This window comes from Adiantum capillus-veneris, chromosome 12 (assembly GCF_014529385.1).
Source record: "Adiantum capillus-veneris isolate H3 chromosome 12, ASM1452938v2, whole genome shotgun sequence".
Taxonomy (NCBI): Eukaryota; Viridiplantae; Streptophyta; class Polypodiopsida; order Polypodiales; family Pteridaceae; genus Adiantum; species Adiantum capillus-veneris.
This window is the reverse complement of record NC_140942.1, coordinates 23,829,864-23,850,087: the sequence shown is the minus strand read 5'-3', so window position 1 is coordinate 23,850,087 and position 20,224 is coordinate 23,829,864. Positions and strand designations below refer to the sequence as shown.

The following is a 20,224-nucleotide window of genomic DNA, read 5'->3' as shown; positions in this document are numbered from 1 at the left end:
ACCAGGAAGTCCTTCGAGTCCCAGCCGCACAAGCTTTTTTGAAGGTTCTTCTTTCCCTTCGACGGGGTGATGGTAAGTAAATTTTTTTTTGGTGTTTTCAAAGACTTCTAGGAATCTTCTGGCCTGCGAATGGACTAGTTAGGAGTCTGTTCAGCTTGAACTAAAGGCAAAAGTTAGTTTCGAGGAGATATATCTAGAAAAGAGACTCTGAGTTGTGGTTGTTAAATTTAAATATTGTGGTAGTATTTCTTGAAAGTCAAGGTATCAGAACTAAGAGCTTGAAAAAATGTGCAACGACAACTCAATCATTAGAGGACATATTGTTAGTATTGTTGTTGGGAGCAAAGCAAGTTTGCTTGTCAAAGTTGTCCATTGTCAGTGATAGTCCAGATATCATTGTGTCTTCTCTTCGTCCTTGTAAAATTAAAAGTAAAATCGATTGCAATACTTTCCCAGGGCTTATCCAATATTGACAAAGATTAAGTCAAACACTATGTCTTTTAGCATCTTACTTCTTCTTTTTGTAAGTAATACACATGTGGACATATGTTTAGTCCTTGAAGCATGCCAATCAAAGCAAGACTTCAAAGCTTTAATTGTAGCCTCAATGCCCACATGTGCAACATAAGGTTTCTGATGAGATTGAGCCATAGCTTACATGAGACCGTAAACTAGCGAGTCATTACTGCCGTAGTGATGGTCTCAATGTTCTTATGACTGACAGATGACATTTTGCCAAAGCCTTCTGAATCAGCTAAGCAGTACAAAATTATCAAATGCAATCCTTGCAGGAATAATGACAAGCATTCCCTCCATTGTTAATCGATCATAAAGGTGTGCAAAATCCTCAACACACGTTCAATCATATCAAGGAAATCATGATGAAAAGCGACAAGCACAATTACAACAAGTGGCTTTTGAGAGTGTGCATCAATGACTACTCTGCTTTTGAGCCACATGCATTCTGGACTTAGCTTATCGTCTATGTTTAGATGGCCTAGGTTGCTAGCATAGGCAAAAAGTAAACTGGGCTAGATGCAAAACTATTAAACTCTAATGAGTAAATTTTCAAGAGTGTAGAAAATGCCTCTAAGCCAAGAGCTCTTTTGGATATTTTTCTTGAAGGTTCTCTAATAAAACAAAAACACGTCCATGGTTTCTTCAAGTTTCTCTAATATGTAAGACTATACCCATGGAGTTGCAAATAGCTATGCTTCCTCCATAATGCAATGCAATGCACCTCGATTAATTGTCAAAGAGATCACAAAATTCAAACATTCCCCCTATGAATTTTTGCTTTAATTTGTACAAACTTTTGTTTATTTCCATTTGTATGGAACACAAGGTGGTAAGGTACAGTACGTACTCGGTACGTCCTGCACGTAGTACCAAATGGATTGAGTCGTTAGGTACAAAAAAATCGTATGTTTGTTTTTTTAAAAGCCAAAAACGGTAAAACCTACAATACGATCCGTACTTGATAAAGTAATCATAAGTATCACTCCAAGGATGTTAGTTCACTATTCTACAAACCAACGCAACGCTTTCATACGAATACCAGCATTTCATGACCCCTTGCTCGATATGTAATGAATCAACATTCAAGTGACAAGAACAGATCCAATTCAAATATACACAACCTAAAATTTGAAATTTCACAAGAAACTAATTACTAAAAAGAACTTCAAAGTTCATATTGATCATGATTTGCCAATTTGCACACACTTGGACTCTTGGCCCTTGGCAACTCTGCCCGCACACTCGTATTGGTGTGGGCTTGATGGTATGGGATGCAGGTCCTTGTGGTAGAGGCTAGCCTGCTTGGCTATATGCTCGGGGGTGAGCTGGTATTGGTTCTATGGTTGGGCGGTGAGACGCCGTAATGACATCTTCTTCATATTCGTCTGATATCCAAGTTGATAGGAAAATCTCTTGAATTTTACCAATGTCGTAGGTGCTTCTCTGCATAACAACAGAGTAGACCACCATGTCTGTGCATTTTCTTTTAAGTAAGATGTCACCCTTCGCACCTTGGAGCTTTCCGAGAACCGACCTCTCGAGAAGGCGACGTTGTCGCGTGACACATCCAAACCCTATGTGTCCGTGGACAAGCTACACCACAGCAGGGTTCAGTCAGTCCGATCAAGTTAGATTAGCAGTGATTTGACACTTTTGTGAGTCTATTCGTAGACCGTGCATGCCCAGTCACTTAGCATAGATGCATATCCTCCGGTTGCACACAGCATGATCATCGGAATTCCCATCAGAATCCATTAGCATTAGGTAGGGGAATTTTCCAGTGCATTTAGCCTATTTTCCTATTTATTGGTATTTTCACTTATTATTTTTAAGTGACTTTCCAACAAAAGTACGTAGGGCGATTTTGCTATGTTAATATATAAGCAAACCAAAGTTCACACTTTCTAGCAGAAGAGGCAACAGGAGCACCTTGCTCAACAGGCAACTTCTCAACAAGACCAACCCCTGCGACTACTCTGGCGTTTTCTCCACAGAAGACCTAGCGTTTTTGCATCAGATCAGCCTTGGCGATTTGTGCACAGCAGATCAGCCCCGGCGTCATCATGACACAGCAGATCAGCCTAGCGTTTTTGCATTTGCGGAACCCCGGCGACAGAAGGACCAATTTCAGCCCCTGGCGTTTTCGGATTTCAGCAGCAAATTAAGACCGGCATTATTCACCTAAAGTGTAGCAGATTCAGCCCGTAAAGACCATCAGTTTTCAGCCCTAAGAAACCTCATTTTTCAGCCAAGAAAACGCAGCCAAAACAGCCATTTTCAGCCACCGAAACAGTCCCGAAATTCAGCGATTAGAAGATCTCAGATTTCAGCCATCGTCATCGTCGTCGTCGTCACTGTCGTCGTCATCGGCATAGACCAAGTTGCATAGTCCATTGCATACGCATTGTACACCTTTGTGCAATCAAAGAATAGACCACTCTCACCGACGAGAGTGGGGCCTTCGGAGGAGGGTTTTACAACCTCTCGGGTGTCGTATCTCTTCTCTCTCCTTCTCTCAGTCTCATTCACTTGCACGCACAATCCACTCACTTTGTTCGTGACCACAGCACTCTACAAGACGGAAAGCTCTCTCTTTCCCTAAAGAACTAAAAGGAACCTTGAGCAATAAAGATCACTAATCTTGAGAAAATACAACATTCATTCCGCTGCACCTAACATTGGTATCAGAGCTTTGGAAGTGTTCTGCATTACTGAAGGAAAGAACTACAAGAACCGCAAGAATGTTTTTGCTTCTTGTGATCGCACGAACCCAAGTTTACTTGGGCGTGGCGATTCCTAATCGTGTTTTGTTGAAGAGTGACAGGAATCCCAAGAAAGAAGGGATTGTCCAGCCTCCCCTTGTGTCTCTTTTCACTCATTGAGAGCGGACCGTGCACTTGGCGGCCGGCCAATCGACGTGAGGTGGGAAAAAGCAACCTTGGTGTGAGCGCAAGGCCGCCAAGGGGTGCGCTCGCAGAAAAGGGTAGAACTCGGGTGAAGAGAAAATCCTTCTTCAACGCGATTTGCAAGCGAAAGAACACCTCAAGAACCCTAGATTCTCACGAATCAAGGACCTCAAGAACCTCAAGAACCCAAGTTCCTCGTGAACTTAAGAACCCAAGACCCCCAAGAACCCAAGTTCCTTGTGAACCCAAGACCCCCAAGAACCCACAAGAACCCACGATTGCAGAATGGTCATCACTCGAAGCGGAATGGATACTTCGCTTGGAGGTGATGAGCATGAGAGAGGCGAAGAAGAATTTTCCCTACCAGGAGGTTTTTCCGACCCTCCCCCTTTTTCATCTACGACAAAGATTGCACCAACTCCTATGGAGTAGTTGAAGCAGTTGTTTCTGGAAAGGAAGTTAGAACGCGAAGCAAGAAATGCAGAAAGAATGGTAGAATTTGATCGTGAATGCAAAGAAAGAAAAGCAGAAATGGAACGCAGACACGCAGAAAGAAAAGCAGAAATGGATCGCAGACACGCAAAAGACAAAGCAGAAAGAAAAGCAATACAAGAACAGAGCGACCGACAAAACAAAGAGTTCAGGCGACTCTATTCTCAAGTTCAGGCACAGATGCAAGAGATTTGGGGAAAGGAGACTGTCTCAGTCTCTTCTTCTCCAAAGCATGACACACAGGATTTGCATGATTGTGTGAAGCATGATGAATTGAATGATAATGATTTGCATGATGATTTGAAGCACAATGATAAGCATGATGATTTGGATGCCAATGATTTGCATAATGATTTGGATAACAATGAAAAGCATGATGATTTGCATGATCAAGATGTGATTTCTCACAAGCATGATGATTTGCATGATCGAGATGTGATTTCTCACAAGCATGTTGAGTTGCATGAAGAAGATGTGATTGTTCACAAGGATGATGTGTTAGTTGATGCTTTTTCTAGCGAAGCTAACCTCGTTGTAGATTCGATTAATCACCAAGACTCGATCTTGGCTTTCGAGTCAAGGTCCACAGATATCCCACATGACGATTCGATCATTCAAGAAGAAGCAATCTTGGCTCTCGAGCCTTGGTCCAAAGAACCATCATAGGAAGTATTATGTGTTCGCATGATTGGTATGCACGCATTGTTCGAGTGTTTCATTCGTGAAGGTTTCCTGTATTTTAGTCAGCATCGTTATGTGATTCCTTTTCCTAGGCATGACATATTGTATGTTGGGCACGTTTCTCTCATGGATGAGTACGAACGTATGCAGATTGTTCATGAAAAGCTGAAAAGTTTGTATGTAAGGAAGTCACATTCCATGTCTCTTCCTTGGCATGACACAGTTTCCGAACGAGCACATGACAATATGAGCACCAAGCATGGGCGGTTCCATCGTGATTTGCCACAGTTGATTGATTTCGATCAAACAGAAAAGATTCGATCTCATTGTTTGCATGTGTTGATGAACGGGTTGTCATTCTGTCTCTATGTTCATCTACATTGCATACACAGTCTTTAGAGAAGACAAGATTTTTTTCCTTCACTTTACATGGAATGGGTATGTTCATGGTTTTGTGTTGGAGATGGTTTCAGGAATTTTCAGCCATGGAGATTCTTGAAGACGAAAGAAGCAGGACTCTAGACAAAGTTGAAGCATCAAAGGAGCCACAGAAGACTTTGAGTCGCTTTCGACGCGGCCCAAAGAAGCAAGCGTTGCAGACCTTTATGAAGTTCAAGTACCGCACGACCCACGCAACAGAGTGGGCCGGCGAAGAGTCCCTTCCAGGATTCCGGATGCTGTTGGCGATCTCCCTTGACGCCATACAATTCTGTCACGTGACACATCCCAACCCTATGTGTCTGTGGACAAGCTACACCACAGCAGGGTTCAGTTAGTCCGATCAAGTTAGATTAGCAGTGATCTGGCACTTTTGTGAGTCTATTCATACGCCGTGCATGCCCAGTCACTTAGCATAGATGCATATCCTTCGGTTGCACACAGCATGATCATCAGAATTCCCATCAGAATCCATTAGCATCAGTTAGGAGAATTTTCGAGTGCATTTAGCCTATTTTTCTATTTATTGGGATTTTCACTTATTATTTCTAAGTGACTTTCCTACAAAAGTAGGTAGGGCAATTTTTCTAAGTTAATATATAAGCAAACCAAAGTTCACACTTTCTGGCAGAAGAGGCAGCAGGAGCTTCCCGCTCAAGAGGCAACTTCTCAGCAGAAACCCCCCCCCCCCCCCCCCCCCATCAGTAGATCCTCGCTATCTCCATCCCTCACTTGGCGATTCCTACTACAGCAGCTTCCCCCGCTTTCCTGCCCTTGCATGATCGCCCAAGCACCCCTCAGCCCAGCGTTTTCAGTGCAAAAACGCCAGCCCTTCAGCCAGCGTTTTTCATCCAAAAACGCCAGCAAACTTCAGCATTTCTCAGCGTTTTTCAGCCCATCAAAAACGCCAGCAGATCCACAGTTTTCAGCCATTGGAAAACGCAGGTTTTCAGCAACAGAACATTAGCAGATTACTCCCATTCAATTGCAGATGATCCCCCAAGTTTAGCCCATAAAAATGCAGCCAAAACAGTAATTTTCAGCCACCAAAACAGTCCCCGAATTCAGCGATTAGAAGATCCCAGATTTCAGCCATCAAGTCGTCGTCGTCACCATCGTCGTTGTCATTGGCATAGTCCCATTGCATCAGTCCATTGCATACGCATTGTACACCTTTGTGCAATCAAAGAATAGACCACTCTACGAGGTTAGCTTTGCTAGAAAAAGCATCAACTAACACATCATCCTTGGGAACAATCACATCTTCTTCATGCAACTCATCATGCTTGTGAGAAATCACATCTTCGTCATGCAAATCATCATGCTTGTCATTGCCAAATCATTATGCAAATCATTGGCATCCAAATCATCATGCTTATCATTGTGCTTCAAATCATCATGCAAGTCATTGTCAATCAAATCATCATCATGGTTCGCACAATCACGAAAAAGCGATCTTGGCTTTCGAGTCGAGGTCTAAAGAACCCCCACAGGATGATTCAATCATTCAGGACGAACCTATCTTGGCTCTCGAGTCTTGGTCCAAAGAACCATCACAGGAAGTATTATGTGTTCGCATGATTGGTACGCACGCATTGTTCGAGTGTTTCATTCGTGAAGGTTTCCTGTATTTTAGTCAGCATCGTTATGTGATCCCTTTTCCTAGGCATGACAAATTGTATGTTGAGCACGTTTCTCTCATGGATGAGCACGAATGTATGCGGATTGTTCATGAAAAGTTGAAAAGTTTGTATGTCAGGAAGTCACATTCCATGTCTCTTCCTTGGCATGACACAGTGTCCGAAAGAGCACATGATAGTGTGAGCACCAAGCATGGGCATTTCCATTGTGAATTGCCACAGTTGATTGATTTCGATCAAATAGAAAAGATTCGACCTCATTGTTTGCATGTGTTTGATGGACGGTTTGTCACTCCATCTCTATGTTCATCTACATTGCATACACAGTCTTTAGAGAAGACAAGATTTTTTTCCTTCACTTTACATGGAATGGGTATGTTCATGGTTTTGGGTTGGAGATTGTTTCAGGAATTTTCAGCCATGGAGATTCTTGAAGACAAAAGAAGCAAGACTCTAGACGAAGTTGAAGCAAGAAAGGAGATTCAGAAGACTTTGAGTCGCTTTCGGCGCGGCCCAAAGAAGCAAGCGTTGCAGACCTTTATGAAGTTCAAGTACCGCACGACCCACACATCAGAGTGGGCCGGCGAAGAGTCCCTTCCAGGATTCCGGATGCTGTTGGCGATCTCCCTCGACGCCATACAGTTCGGTACCAGTACCTCACTTTGAAAAGGAGGGGATGTCAAGTGACACATTCCAACCCTATGTGCCCGTGGACAAGCTACACCACAACAGGGTTCAGTCAGTCCGATCAAGTTAGATTAGCAGTGATCTGGCACTTTTGTGAGTCTATTCGTAGGCCGTGCATGCCCAGTCACTTAGCATAGATGCATATCCTCCGGTTGCACACAGCATGATCATCGGAATTCCCATCAGAATCCATTAGCATCAGTAAGGGGAATTTTCCAGTGCATTTAGCCTATTTTCCTATTTATTGGGATTTTCACTTATTATTTTTAAGTGACTTTCCTACAAAAGTAGGTAGGGCAATTTTGCTAAGTTAATATATAAGCAAACCAAAGTTCACACTTTCTGGCAGAAGAGGCAACAGGAGCTTCCCGCTCAACATGCAACTTCTCAGCAGAACCCCCCCCCCCCGCAGTAGATCCTCGCCATCTCCATCCCTCCCTTGACGATTCCTACTACAGCAGCTTCCCCCGCTTTCCTGCCCTTGCATGATCGCCCAAGCACCCCTCAGCCAAGCGTTTTCAGTGCAAAAACGCCAGCCCTTCAGCCAGTGTTTTTCATCGAAAAACACCAGCAAACTTCAGCATTTCTCAGCGTTTTTCAGCCCATCAAAAACGCAAGCAGATCTACAGTTTTCAGCCATTGGAAAACGCAGGTTTTCAGCAGCAGAACATTAGCAGATTTCCCCCATTCAGTTGCAGATGATCCCCCAAGTTTAGCCCATAAAAATGCAGCCAAAACAGTAATTTTCAGCCATCAAAAGTCCCCGAATTCAGCGATTAGAAGATCCCAGATTTCAGCCATCAGGTCGTCGTCGTCACCATCGTCGTCGTCATCGGCATAGTCCCATTGCATCAGTCCATTGCATACGCATTGTACACCTTTGTGCAATCAAAGAATAGACCACTCTCGCCGACGAGAGTGGGGCCTTTGGAGGAGTGTTTTACAACCTCTCGGGTGTCGTATCTCTTCTCTCTCCTTCTCTCAGTCTCATTCACTTGCACGCACAATCCACTCACTTTGTTCGTGACCACAACACTCTACAAGATGGAAAGCTCTCTCTTTCCCTAAAGAACTAAAAGGAACCTTGAGCAATAAAGATCACTAATCTTGAGAAAATACAAATTCATTCCGCTGCACCTAACAAGTTCGTTACCAGTACCTCACTTTGAAAAGGAGGGGATGTCACGTGACACATCCCAACCCTATGTGTCCGTGGACAAGCTACACCACAACAGGGTTCAGTCAGTTCGATCAAGTTAGATTAGCAGTGATCTGGCACTTTTGTGAGTCTATTCGTAGACCGTGCATGCCCAGTCACTTAGCATAGATGCATATCCTCCGGTTGCACACAGCATGATCATCGAAATTTCCATCAGAATCCATTAGCATCAGTTAGGGGAATTTTCCAGTGCATTTAGCCTATTTTCCTATTTATTGGTATTTTCACTTAGTATTTTTAAGTGACTTTCCAACAAAAGTAGGTAGGGCAATTTTGCTAAGTTAATATATAAGCAAACCAAAGTTCACACTTTCTGGCAGAAGAGGCAGCAGGAGCACCTTGCTCAACAGGCAACTTCTCAACAAGACCAACCCCCGCGACTACTCTGGCGTTTTCTCCACAGAAGACCTAGCGTTTTTGCATCAGATCAGCCTTGGCGATTTGTGCACAGCAGATCAGCCCCGACGTCATCACGACACAGCAGATCAGCCTAGCGTTTTTGCATTTGTAGAACCCCGGCGACAGAAGGACCAATTTCAGCCCCTGGCGTTTTTGGATTTCAGCAGCAAATTAAGACCGGCATTATTCACCTAAAGTGTAGCAGATTCAGCCCGTAAAGACCATCAGTTTTCAGCCCTAAGAAACCTCATTTTTTCAGCCAAGAAAACGCAGCCAAAACAGTCATTTTCAGCCATTGAAACAGTCCCGAAATTCAGCGATTAGAAGATCTCAGATTTCAGCCATCGTTATCGTCGTCGTCGTCGTCGTCATCGTCATCGTCGTCGCCATCACCATCACCGTCGTCGTCATCGGCATAGACCAAGTTGCATAGTCCATTGCATACGCATTGTACACCTTTGTGCAATCAAAGAATAGACCACTCTCGCCGACGAGAGTGGGGCCTTCGGAGGAGGGTTTTACAACCTCTCGGGTGTCGTATCTCTTCTCTCTCCTTCTCTCAGTCTCATTCACTTGCACACACAATCCACTCACTTTGTTCGTGACCACATCACTCTACAAGACGGAAAGCTCTCTCTTTCCCTAAAGAACTAAAAGGAACCTTGAGCAATAAAGATCACTAATCTTGAGAAAATACAACATTCATTCCGCTACACCTAACAGACGTCAAACTGTTGTATGAACTCAAGGGCTGGATGGGTGTTCTGGTAGCTTGAAAACGTGTCAAACCTGACTGCCTCACCCCCTTCCTTGAACCCCTTGGTCTTCTTGTTCTTTCTTTCATTGTCAGAAGAGGACGAGCTCTCCTCCTCTGAACTGCTAGATGGCCTCCCGCCTTCTAGCTTTTCTTGCTTTTTCTTAGCTGTTTCCGCCTTTTCTTATCCTCATTGGAACTAGAGGATGACGACGAATTGTCGGAACTCTTTGAAGACGAAGAAAAACCTACGTCATCCTCAAAACGAACACGCTTCTTGGATCTGCATTTATCTTCTTTTCAAGAGCTCTGTCAAACTCTTTCTGCGAGTACAATTTCCGCTTTTCTGCACTAAGCTTTTTTTCCAGTTTTCTTCCCGCCTTGAGAGGAGAATTGACAGTCTCTGGCCATCTCGAGTGAATCTCATCAACCGGGTAATTATTCAGATGCTTCTCATATTTCGGGTGTCTGGAGTACTTGATTAATCTTTTTAAACACTTGGCAACCTGCAATTGACGTTTGTACTTTGCTCTGGCAAAATTATCCGTCGAAAATTTGCATAGATCTCCATTGGTTTCTTCAATTTCCGTGCTGGGTTTCAACTTTCTTCATCTCCCTGGCACAAGGGTGCTGTCTTTGTTAGATTCTCCGCGATAACCCATGTCTGCTGTAGAAGGGATCGGATCCTCCGTAGAAGAAGAATCTTTTTGACCTCTGATATTATTGTTACAGACTTAAATACTTCAAGCGAGAAATCACTAGCAGCACATAAACAGAAACTGCAAAATCACTAAACTGAGAGAGAGAGAGAGAGAGAGAGAGAGAGAGAGAGAGAGAGAGAGAGAGAAGAGGAGAAAAGACATGGCACAGTGAAGTTCTAAGCCAAGACACTGTCGTGCCGCTTTGCGGGCATGGGGTGAAAGATGCAAATCTGCATACATATTCGAGGTTTTGCCAAACTTATGGACAATGTTAGTAGCTGTTATGTCAGCAAGTGCACCAGACCAATGGGCGCGACCGAGCCGACGGATATAAAGAAATACCAAAAGGGGCACCAAGGTTTGGGGCCAATACCCTCTGGGGTGGAATTCCGCCACTCCGTGTCGTGTGTGCTCTCTCTCTTTCAGTTTCAATTGTTATTGAAGTGCTAAAAGTCTGTTCAGTCTGTTCTTTTCTATTGGCACGTGGTGCCCGTCTTGTGACAGAGAGAGAGAGCGCTTGTAGCCTTGTAGACTTGAAAGCTTGAAAGAGGCTAGAGCTTGAGACTTGAGAGGGTAGAGCTTGAACCTTGATAGCTTTTGTGCATTGTGAAGGTAAGGGGTGAGGGGGAGGTAGCTTTTGTGCATTGTGAAGGTAAGGGGTGGGGGGGAGGTGCATTTTATAAGAGGGAGGCTCACCAAAAAAAAAAAAAGACAAATCTGAAAATGTCACGCGACACATCCAACCCTATGTGTCCGTGGACAAGCTACAGCATGATCAGGGTTCAATCAGTCCAGTTAGTCTAGATTAGAAGTGATTAGGCACTTTTGTGAGTCTATTCGTAGACCGTGCATGCCCAGTCACTTAGTGTAGATGCATATCCTCTGGTTGCACACAGCATGATCATAAGCATTCCCATCAGAATCCATCAGAATCCTTCAAGGGAATTTTCTAGTACATTTAGCCTATTTTCTAGTACATTTAGCCTATTTGCCCTATTTTTGACATTTTTCACTTATTATTTTTAAGCGACTTTTGTTGGAAAGTAGGTAGGGCAAATTGAGTAAGTTTGTATATAAGCAAACCTAGACTAGCACTAATTGGCAGAAGAGGCAGCAGGAGCACCTTGCTCAACAGGCAACTTCTCAACAGAACCCATTAGAAGGCCTAGCGTTTTGCAGATTGCAAGACCTAGCGTTTTTTTCATCAAGATCAGCCTTGGCGGTTTGTGCACAGCAGATCAGCCCCGGCGTCAGCAGATCAGCCTAGCGTTTTGTATTTACAGAACACCGGCGACAACAGGACCAATTTCAGCCCTAGCGTTTTTGGTTTGCAGCACAACCTCAGCGTTTTTGCAGATCATTGCGACGGAACATCAAGAACCACCAGCGTTTTCAGTTTTCAGCCCTTAGACACCGTAGATCAAGTCCCGAACCTCGCAGACCTCACCTTCCCGCAGTAGTTCCTCGCCGCACGGTCAGTTTCTGCAAAGTTTACAGTTTCAGCCCGGAAAACGCAGATTTCAGCATCTGCGTTTTCAGCGCATCGTCGTCATCGGCATCGTCACCGACATAGAGTCAGAATTCAACAGATAAAGATTTGCATATTTCAGCCATTAGCAGTTTCAGATTTCAGCCCTTCTCGTCGTCGTCCTCATCGTCGTCGACATCGTCGGCAAGTCCAAGCATTGTAGAGATTTGTGCAATCATAAGTAGACTACTCTCGCCATAGAGAGTGGGGTCTTCGGAGGAGGGTTTTACAACAGTCTCTGGTGTTGTATTCTCTTCTCTCTCTATCTCTCAGTCTCATACACTTGCACGCACAGTGTCCATTCACTTTGTTTGTGATCATAGCATTCTCTCATTAAGAACGGAAGGCTCTTACCTTCCATAAGAACAAAAGGAACCTTGAGCACAGTTCGGAGTACTCATCTTGAGCAAAGTTCAAACATTCATTCCGCTGCACCTTACATTGGTATCAGAGCTTTGGCAGTGTTATGTATCACTCAAGGAAAGAACCACAAGAACCACATATTTTTTTTTGCTTGTTGTGGTCACACGAACCCAAGTTCGCTTGGGCGCGTCGATTTCTAATCGTGTTTTTGAAGAGTGACAGGAATCCCAGGAAAGAAGGGCTTGTCCAGCATCCCCTTGTGCCTCTTTTCACTCATTGAGAGCGGACTGTGCACTTAGCGGCCGGCCAATCGACGTGAGGTGGGAAAAAGCAACCTTGGTGTGAGCGCAAGGCCGCGAAGGGGTGCGCCCGCGGAAAAGAGTAGAACTCGGGTGAAGAGAAGATCCTTCTCGAACACAGATTGCAAGCGAAAGAAGAACCCAAGAACCTCAAGACCTCAAGACCCTCAAGAACCCAAGAACCAAGACCCGCAAGAACCCAAGTTCCTTGTGAACTTACGAAACCAAGACCACAAGAACCCACAAGAACCCAAGACTTCAGTGGGTGGTCATCACTCGAAGCGGAATGGATACTTCGCTTGGAAATGATGAGCATGAGAGCGGTGAAGAAAAATTTTCCCCACCAAGAGGTTTTTCCGACCCTCCCCCTTCCCCATCTACGCCACGAGTTGCACCAGATCCTATGGAGGCTTGGTGCAAGACGATGATGGACATGATGACAGCGTGGCACGAAGTAAGAATGGCAGCCATGGAGCGTGAGCGCGTACAATTATGCTTGGAGACCAAAGAATTTAATCGCAAGTACGCAAAAAGAAAAACAAAATTGGCTCGCAAGAACGTTGTTCATTCTTCCTCTCTCATTTCTAATGTGCAGGCGAAGATTGGAAGGATTCAGGAGAAGGAGCCTCTCTCAATCTCTTCTTCTCCAAAGCATGACACACAGGATTTGCATGATGATTTGAATGATAATGATAAACATGATGATTTGAATGCCAATGCCAAGCATGATGATTTGCATGATGATCACGATGTGCTTTCTCACAAGCATGATGATTTGTATGAAGATGACGTGATTGTTCACAAGGATGATGAGTTAGTTGATGCTTTTTCTAGCGAAGCTAATCTCGTTGCAGATTCGATCAATCACGAAGGATCGATCTTGGCTCTCGAGCCTAGGTCTAGAGAACCTTCACAGGAAGTATTATGTGTTCGCATGATTGATACGCACACATTGATCCAGTGTTTCATTCGTGATCGTTTCGTGTATTGTAGTCAGCGTCTTTATGCGATCCCTTTTACTAGGCATGACATATTGTACGTTGAGCACGTTTTGCTCATGAATGAGTACGAATGTATGCGGATTGTTTATGAAAAGGTGAAAAGTATGCATTCAAGGAAGTCACATTCCATGTCTCTTCCTTGGCACGACACAGTTGTAGAAAGAGCACATGAAAGTATGAGCACCAAGCATGGGCATTTCTGTTGTGAATTGCCACAGTTGATTGCTTTCGATCAAAAGAGAAAGATTTGATCTCATTGTTTGCGTGTGTGTGGTGAACGGTTTGGCACTCCGTCTCTTTGTTCATCTACATTGCATGCACAGTCTATTAGGACGACATGATTTTTTCCACTCACTTTACATGGAATAGGTATGTTCATGGTTTTGTGTTGGAAATGGTTTCAGGAATTTTCAGCCATGGAGATTCTTGAAGAAGAAAGAAGCATGACACTCGACAAAGTTGAAGCATCGAAGGAGCCACAAAAGACTTTGTGTCGCTTTCAGCGCGGCCCAAAGAAGCAAGCGTTGCAGACCTTTATGAAGTTCAAGTACTGCACGATCCACACATCAGAGTGGGCCGGCGAAGAGTCCCTTCCAGGTTTCTGGATGCTATTGGCGATCTCCCTCGACGCCATACAGTTCGGTACCAGTACCTCACTTTGAAAAGGAAGGGATGTCACGTGACACATCCAACCCTATGTGTCTGTGGACAAGCTACAGCATGATCAGGGTTCAGTCAGTCCAGTCAGTCTAGATTAGAAGTGATTTGGCACTTTTGTGAGTCTATTTGTAGACCGTGCATGCCCAATCACTTAGTGTAGATGCATATCCTTTGGTTGCACACAACATGATCATAAGCATTCTCATCAGAATCCTTCAGGGGAATTTTCCAGTATATTTAGCCTATTTTCCCTATTTTTGACATTTTTCATTATTAATTTAAGTGACTTTTGTTGAAAAGTAGGTAGGGCAAATTGAGTAAGTTTGTATATAAGCAAACCTAGACTAGCACTAATGGCAAAAGAGGCAGTAGGAGCACCTTGCTCAAAAGGCAACTTCTCAGCAAAACCCATCAGAAGGCCTAGCGCTTTGCAGATTGCAAGACCTAGCATTTTTTTCATCAAGATCAGCCTTGGCGGTTTGTGCATAGCAGATCAGCCCCGGCGTCAGCAGATCAGCCTAGCGTTTTGCATTTACAGAACACCGGCGACAGCAGGACCAATTTCAGCCCTAGCGTTTTTGGTTTGCAGCACAACCTCAACGTTTTTGCAGATCATCACGACGGAACATCAAGAACCACCAGCGCTTTCAATTTTCAGCCCTCACCGCAGATCAAGTCCCGAACCTCGCAGATCTCTCCTTCCCGCAACAGTTCCTCGCCGCACGGTCAGTTTCCGCAAAGTTTACAGTTTCAGCCCGGAAAACGCAGATTTCAGCATCTGCGTTTTCAGCGCGTCGTCGTCGCATCATCTTCATCGGCATCGTCACCGACATAGAGTCAGAATTCAGCAGATAAAGATTTGCATATTTCAGCCATTAGCAGTTTCAGATTTCAGCCCGTCTCGTCATCGTCCTCATCGTCGTCGACATCGTCGGCAAGTCCAAGCATTGAAGAGATTTGTGCAATCATAAGTAGGCCACTCTCGCCATAGAGAGTGGGGCCTTCGGAGGAGGGTTTTACAACAGTCTCTGGTGTCGTATTCTCTTCTCTCTCTATCTCTCAGTCTCATACACTTGCACGCACAGTGTCCATACACTTTGTTTGTGATCATAGCATTCTCTCATTAAGAACGGAAGGCTCTACCTTCCATAAGAACAAAAGGAACCTGGAGCACAGTTCGGAGCACTCATCTTGAGCAAAGTTCAAACATTCATTCTGCTGCACCTTACAGAAAATCTGCCCATTCCGGCCGTTCCGACCCATTTCAGGTGTTTCGGCCCCTGCCGTTGAACAATCTCTGCGTGCTGTAGTGTGATTCCTTTGTGAGTGTTGGTGGGTGGAACTTGGGCAGCTCTGTGAAAGAAGTCTGTGAGCTGTGTTGCCGCCCTCCCCAGCTGTGTGTGGGTTACTGGAGGAGAGTCTCTCTATGACATGGTTCCTGCTTTTGTGGTATATTCCCTTTATGAGAATAACAAACTCTGAATATTTTCCATTTTTCAAACCTGAGACTTTACGGATTTGGTATTTTTTGAAATGATGTAATAACATGAAAAAAGGATATAAAATAGTAGACTTGTCAGCTTAAAAATCTATAAAGGCTGGAAGTCATCGATGGGTTCATCAAGATGTATAAGATGGAATCAGAGTGCGTGGAAGTTCTTTATCGTCCTTACATCATTGGAGCATATCCTTAATGGTCATAAGGTCAGCAGAGTGGACAACCTAAAAGAAGGGTCCAAACAATAGCACAAACTACAAGTTCAAGACACACAAAGAATGAGAATAATGTAGCAAAGCTAGTTAGATGTTTATTACATCTAGTGACATCCTCAGAGCACAGAGAAAGCAACATACAGAAACCTTTGCAACAGACCAATTTCTTTGGCATTTTGTATGTCAAGATCGTTCTGAACTTAGCATGCTGTCATCTGTACTTTGGATACTGCAGAAGGGTGGAAATTGCTGGATACCTATGGAGAGTTTTACAGACTTATGGCAGCAGGATATCATTTAAGGTGTGTTCTTTTTACTATTATGTCTATATCTTCTACTAGTTCAATACAATACATAGTGTAAGAAAGTCATTAAGTAAAAACAAAGACACACATTTACTCAAACCGTTTCTGACTTTCCATTGCACCATTCGACTTTCTCTTTTCACAAATCCTTTCCGCACCTTTACTTATTGCCTCTTGAAATGTTTCAATGGTTTTTTAGTTTTCCAAAATTGTAGGGACCCACTTGTTTAATGTGGAACTGTTGTCGTGTATGTTCTGACTCCCTTTTTGCCCTGTTCATCTTGGTGATTTGCATTGTTATCCTAAACTTGAGCATAGGGTGTTCCGATGTTCTATAGTTGGAAGTTGAGATTAAATCTGGTATCCGACCTTTCAGTGCAGTGCCTTTCTGATGGATTATCAGCCATAGTCTTTTCTATTAGTACGCTGTTTTTGAATGTAGTACACATATGTGATGGTGAATTTCTTTGCAGTACAGTTGGGAAGAACTGATTCTTGAGGGCATTTTAACTGGGGAAGGGAATCCATTTGCAGAGGCTTCAGCTAATGTGGGCAATCCAAGGAGTCAGTGGTTAAAAGGAGTTCCCCCTTCATTGCAGGCGGCAGCTGCCGCAGACCTTGACAGCCTGCAGCGCCTTAGTGTCACTGAATGCACCTTAGTGGGCTGGGTGTGTGCTTTAACTTTTTCTAGAAGAATCGAATCTTAATGAGTACCAAGTTTTTATTCTAGAAGTCTCTTTTTCATGCCAATTATGTGGTGCAGTTGTCCACTCTTGTCAGTCGTGAGATTGTCTGCTTTGGATGGGGCTATACTTGAACCTTTCTGCCTGAGTGTTTTGTTGATAGCTTTTTGGCTGTACTCATTGGCTGTTACTGAGTCAGGTGATGGAGTTGGTTCCGGATGTGCGACCAGAGTGGAAAGTGGCAGCGGAGTCCACTCTAAGCAGTAGAGAGGTCAAAAAGATCTTTACTTCGAGTGGAAATGATAGAAGCATGAGTGATATGAACTCTTCAGAATTAGGTGTGCTGTTAGACCAAACCGAGCATTTTTATTTTTATGTTGTGCTTTATGGGAAAGCTCCAAATATCCATCATCATGCTTCACTTGTTTACTTGTGTGCTTATGAGGCATGTTCGGAAAATGTATTTGCTAGCCCCTTGGTGGGTGATTTACAACTAAGTAAAACCTAGCTATAAGAGCAGGTGTAGAACTTGTCATTCAATGACTGCCTGTACGAATAGCTTCTCAACATGCCAGACAAACAGCCAGATTTAACCATGTGCTTAAGTTATGGATACCTATTGTTGAAATGGGCTGCTTCGAGAAATGCATCAAGTAGTGCTTTTTATTCCTTAACTGCTCGTCGGAACTGTAATAACCACGTTTACGGACACTCCTTAAACTTGATGTTGACTTTTTGCATGTGTGAGTGGCCAGACTAGCTTGGATTGAAGCATCTTAATTGCAAATGATGTGGGGTGCATTTTCTGGTTAATGCTTTACATGTGATGAGACAGTTTGGCTATTTACCTGGAGAAGCCACATGTTTGTATGCCTAGGACTAATATTCTATCAGTCTGGTTAGGAGCGTGGTGTGTGTAGTAGTACTTCATGTGAGAAAGGATAAGACCAGGGCTGTGAGCTGAAGTAGTTGGCGAAAGTTCCTCCTGAAGGGATCTTTTATTGAAAGGAAGCATGGCGAATGTTGATTTATGATTGTTGCATTAATGGTTTCTAATTAGGAAGTGACAGACCTTAGGAAACACATGGAAACCGTATTCCGATACCGTATAAATGCATGTCATGGCAAGTAGTAGTTCAGAAAGCTGTAATTTGTGAACGAACAATAGTGCAAGTCATTATCAGGTCACATAAAAAGTACTACAAAATGGGCCTGTTTTTGGAAATAGCCCCATTTTGGGACAAGGAACGGCTTTCTGAAACAGATTGTATTTTTAGGTGTTTCCTAGACATTTTGAACTAAGGAAACAGGGGTGGTACCAGAAAATAGGGATTCCCTACTCATGGAGCATCTCACTTCTTTGCAGGATTATTCATGCAGATGCCTTATGTATGGCCGGTAATCACATAAGTTCTGTAGATATGCATGCTTGAGGTTTATAATGTTGTTACAGGATATGCTTGATCTCCATTCAGGTCCACAAACATGTGCGGTATATAAAATTGTACATCAACATGAAGTACAGTATTGACCTATTTGTAATGAAAAAGTATATGCTATTATCTATCGTTAACAGAGTTCCAGGAAAAGAGCTTCCAAATGTTCAGATATCTGTCTCGATTGCAGGCTTTGTCACTAAATGTTGATCCTGCAAACTAGGCTTTGAGATCTTGCCTAATCAAGTGCTTTTGTTATAACAGACAATTTTGTGCTGAAGTCGCACTTGGCAGTTGGTTATTCAAGGGAGGTATTGATACCTGGTGATCGCGGCAGTGATTCCTTAGCCCATAGTAAGTGTAATATTAAATTTTATGCACTAGCATTCTGTTAAAATGCTAGCTTTGACCTTTGCATGTCTTCATTCTGTTACTCTCAAGGCACCTTTTCCCTCACCAGGTTGCAACTACACGATCTAGCAAGGCGCTTCCTGCCACAGGGACTTCCACAAGAGATCTAGTGACCATATCTCCTTCTCTAACAAATTTTGTGTTCATAAACACAGTCTTTGGTTTTCATGCCACACTCACACAAATCAAGAGTAGAGAGGTTGCCTTTGTTGATAACAATGATCTTTAGAGTTATAGACAAACACTCCTTTGTTTACGGTGGTGTTTTCCTGCTAATCCAATTGTTTTGTGATGTGATGCCTTTACAGGCACATAATGCTCCAAATCCCCTGCAATCTAATGGCCTTTTGAATGCACAAGCTTTATGTGTGTCTTCGTCTTTTCTGCCAAGAGGTCATAAACGAGTTGCTTTTGCCCACTTGTCAAGCATTGTTCTTGGGGAGCTTCAGTTGGTTCCAAGAGTAGAGACATCAGGTTTACCACTCAGGTTGAAGCGTCTTGTGTTTAAGATTGCAGCAGTCACCACAGTTGGGCCACTATCGTAGGACTTGTTATTCACAAGGGTTTATATTTAGTGCATAGTTGCATTCTTAAAGCAAAGTTAGAGACTTTATCTTTTGTATTAGTTTTTGCAAGGGAAAATGAGATTTTTTCCATAATTCTGCCATCATGTCAGAGGGAGCTTGGTGTCTGAATGCAATAGCCCTACAAACATATGTGTAACTACAAAGCTCTCTGTCTACCTCTAGCTGCTCATACTTTTCATACATCTTCTTGATGTACGAGTATCGTAGCTTCATGAGTCTTCTGATGGAATAGTTGCAGCGTCTTGTAGAGAGTATGGGGGAAAGCAGCCATCCCATAAATGACTTTCTACAATGGACAAAATGTCATTTCGGCTTAAAACATGTATTTTGCATGTGATGTTTGATTGACATATGAAGAAACTCTGGTCTCTATCATATCTCCCATGGCCTTGAAAACTCTGAGGCATTGTTCGTAACAACCTGCACCACATAGCTTGAGTTGGATATGTCCATAGATGAAGTCAACTGTGATGCGTTTTCTTGCCTTCATTGCATGTGCCACAGGTAATAAGTACCTGCCCGAGTAAGAAGACATAAGTAGATCCGGATGGGTCATCTACGGATTTCGTTCACCATCCGAGATGATGGTGCACCCAAACTGTTGCTTAGTTGATTTGGTTGGGACCAACGCCTTATCATCAAGACCTTCCACTCATCAAGCATCATGGCGCGTATTGTTTCAGTCTGACAATGACTCAACGAACATGGACATTTACTCTTACCATCCTCTTTCATTGATCAATTTTCAAAACATTGAGAGAGATATTGCACTCAATAAGAAGCGCCAATGTCATTCAATCCC

The 20,224-nt window shown here is 43.5% G+C and overlaps 1 protein-coding gene across 2 annotated transcripts in view; it reads left to right on the top strand.

Moving 5' to 3' along the window:
• The window catches only part of LOC147445456 (uncharacterized), a 37,934-nt gene that overhangs the window by 1,152 nt on the left and 16,558 nt on the right, over positions 1 to 20,224 (top strand). For both annotated transcript variants that reach the window (XM_086524980.1, XM_086524979.1), the window contains 5 exons: positions 1 to 72; positions 16,236 to 16,302; positions 16,784 to 16,973; positions 17,188 to 17,326; positions 18,689 to 18,778. The exon at positions 1 to 72 is cut by the window's left edge and continues 53 nt beyond it. In XM_086524980.1, the coding sequence (XP_086381106.1) occupies positions 1 to 72; positions 16,236 to 16,302; positions 16,784 to 16,973; positions 17,188 to 17,326; positions 18,689 to 18,778 (558 nt within the window). The remainder of the gene's footprint in view (positions 73 to 16,235; positions 16,303 to 16,783; positions 16,974 to 17,187; positions 17,327 to 18,688; positions 18,779 to 20,224) is intronic.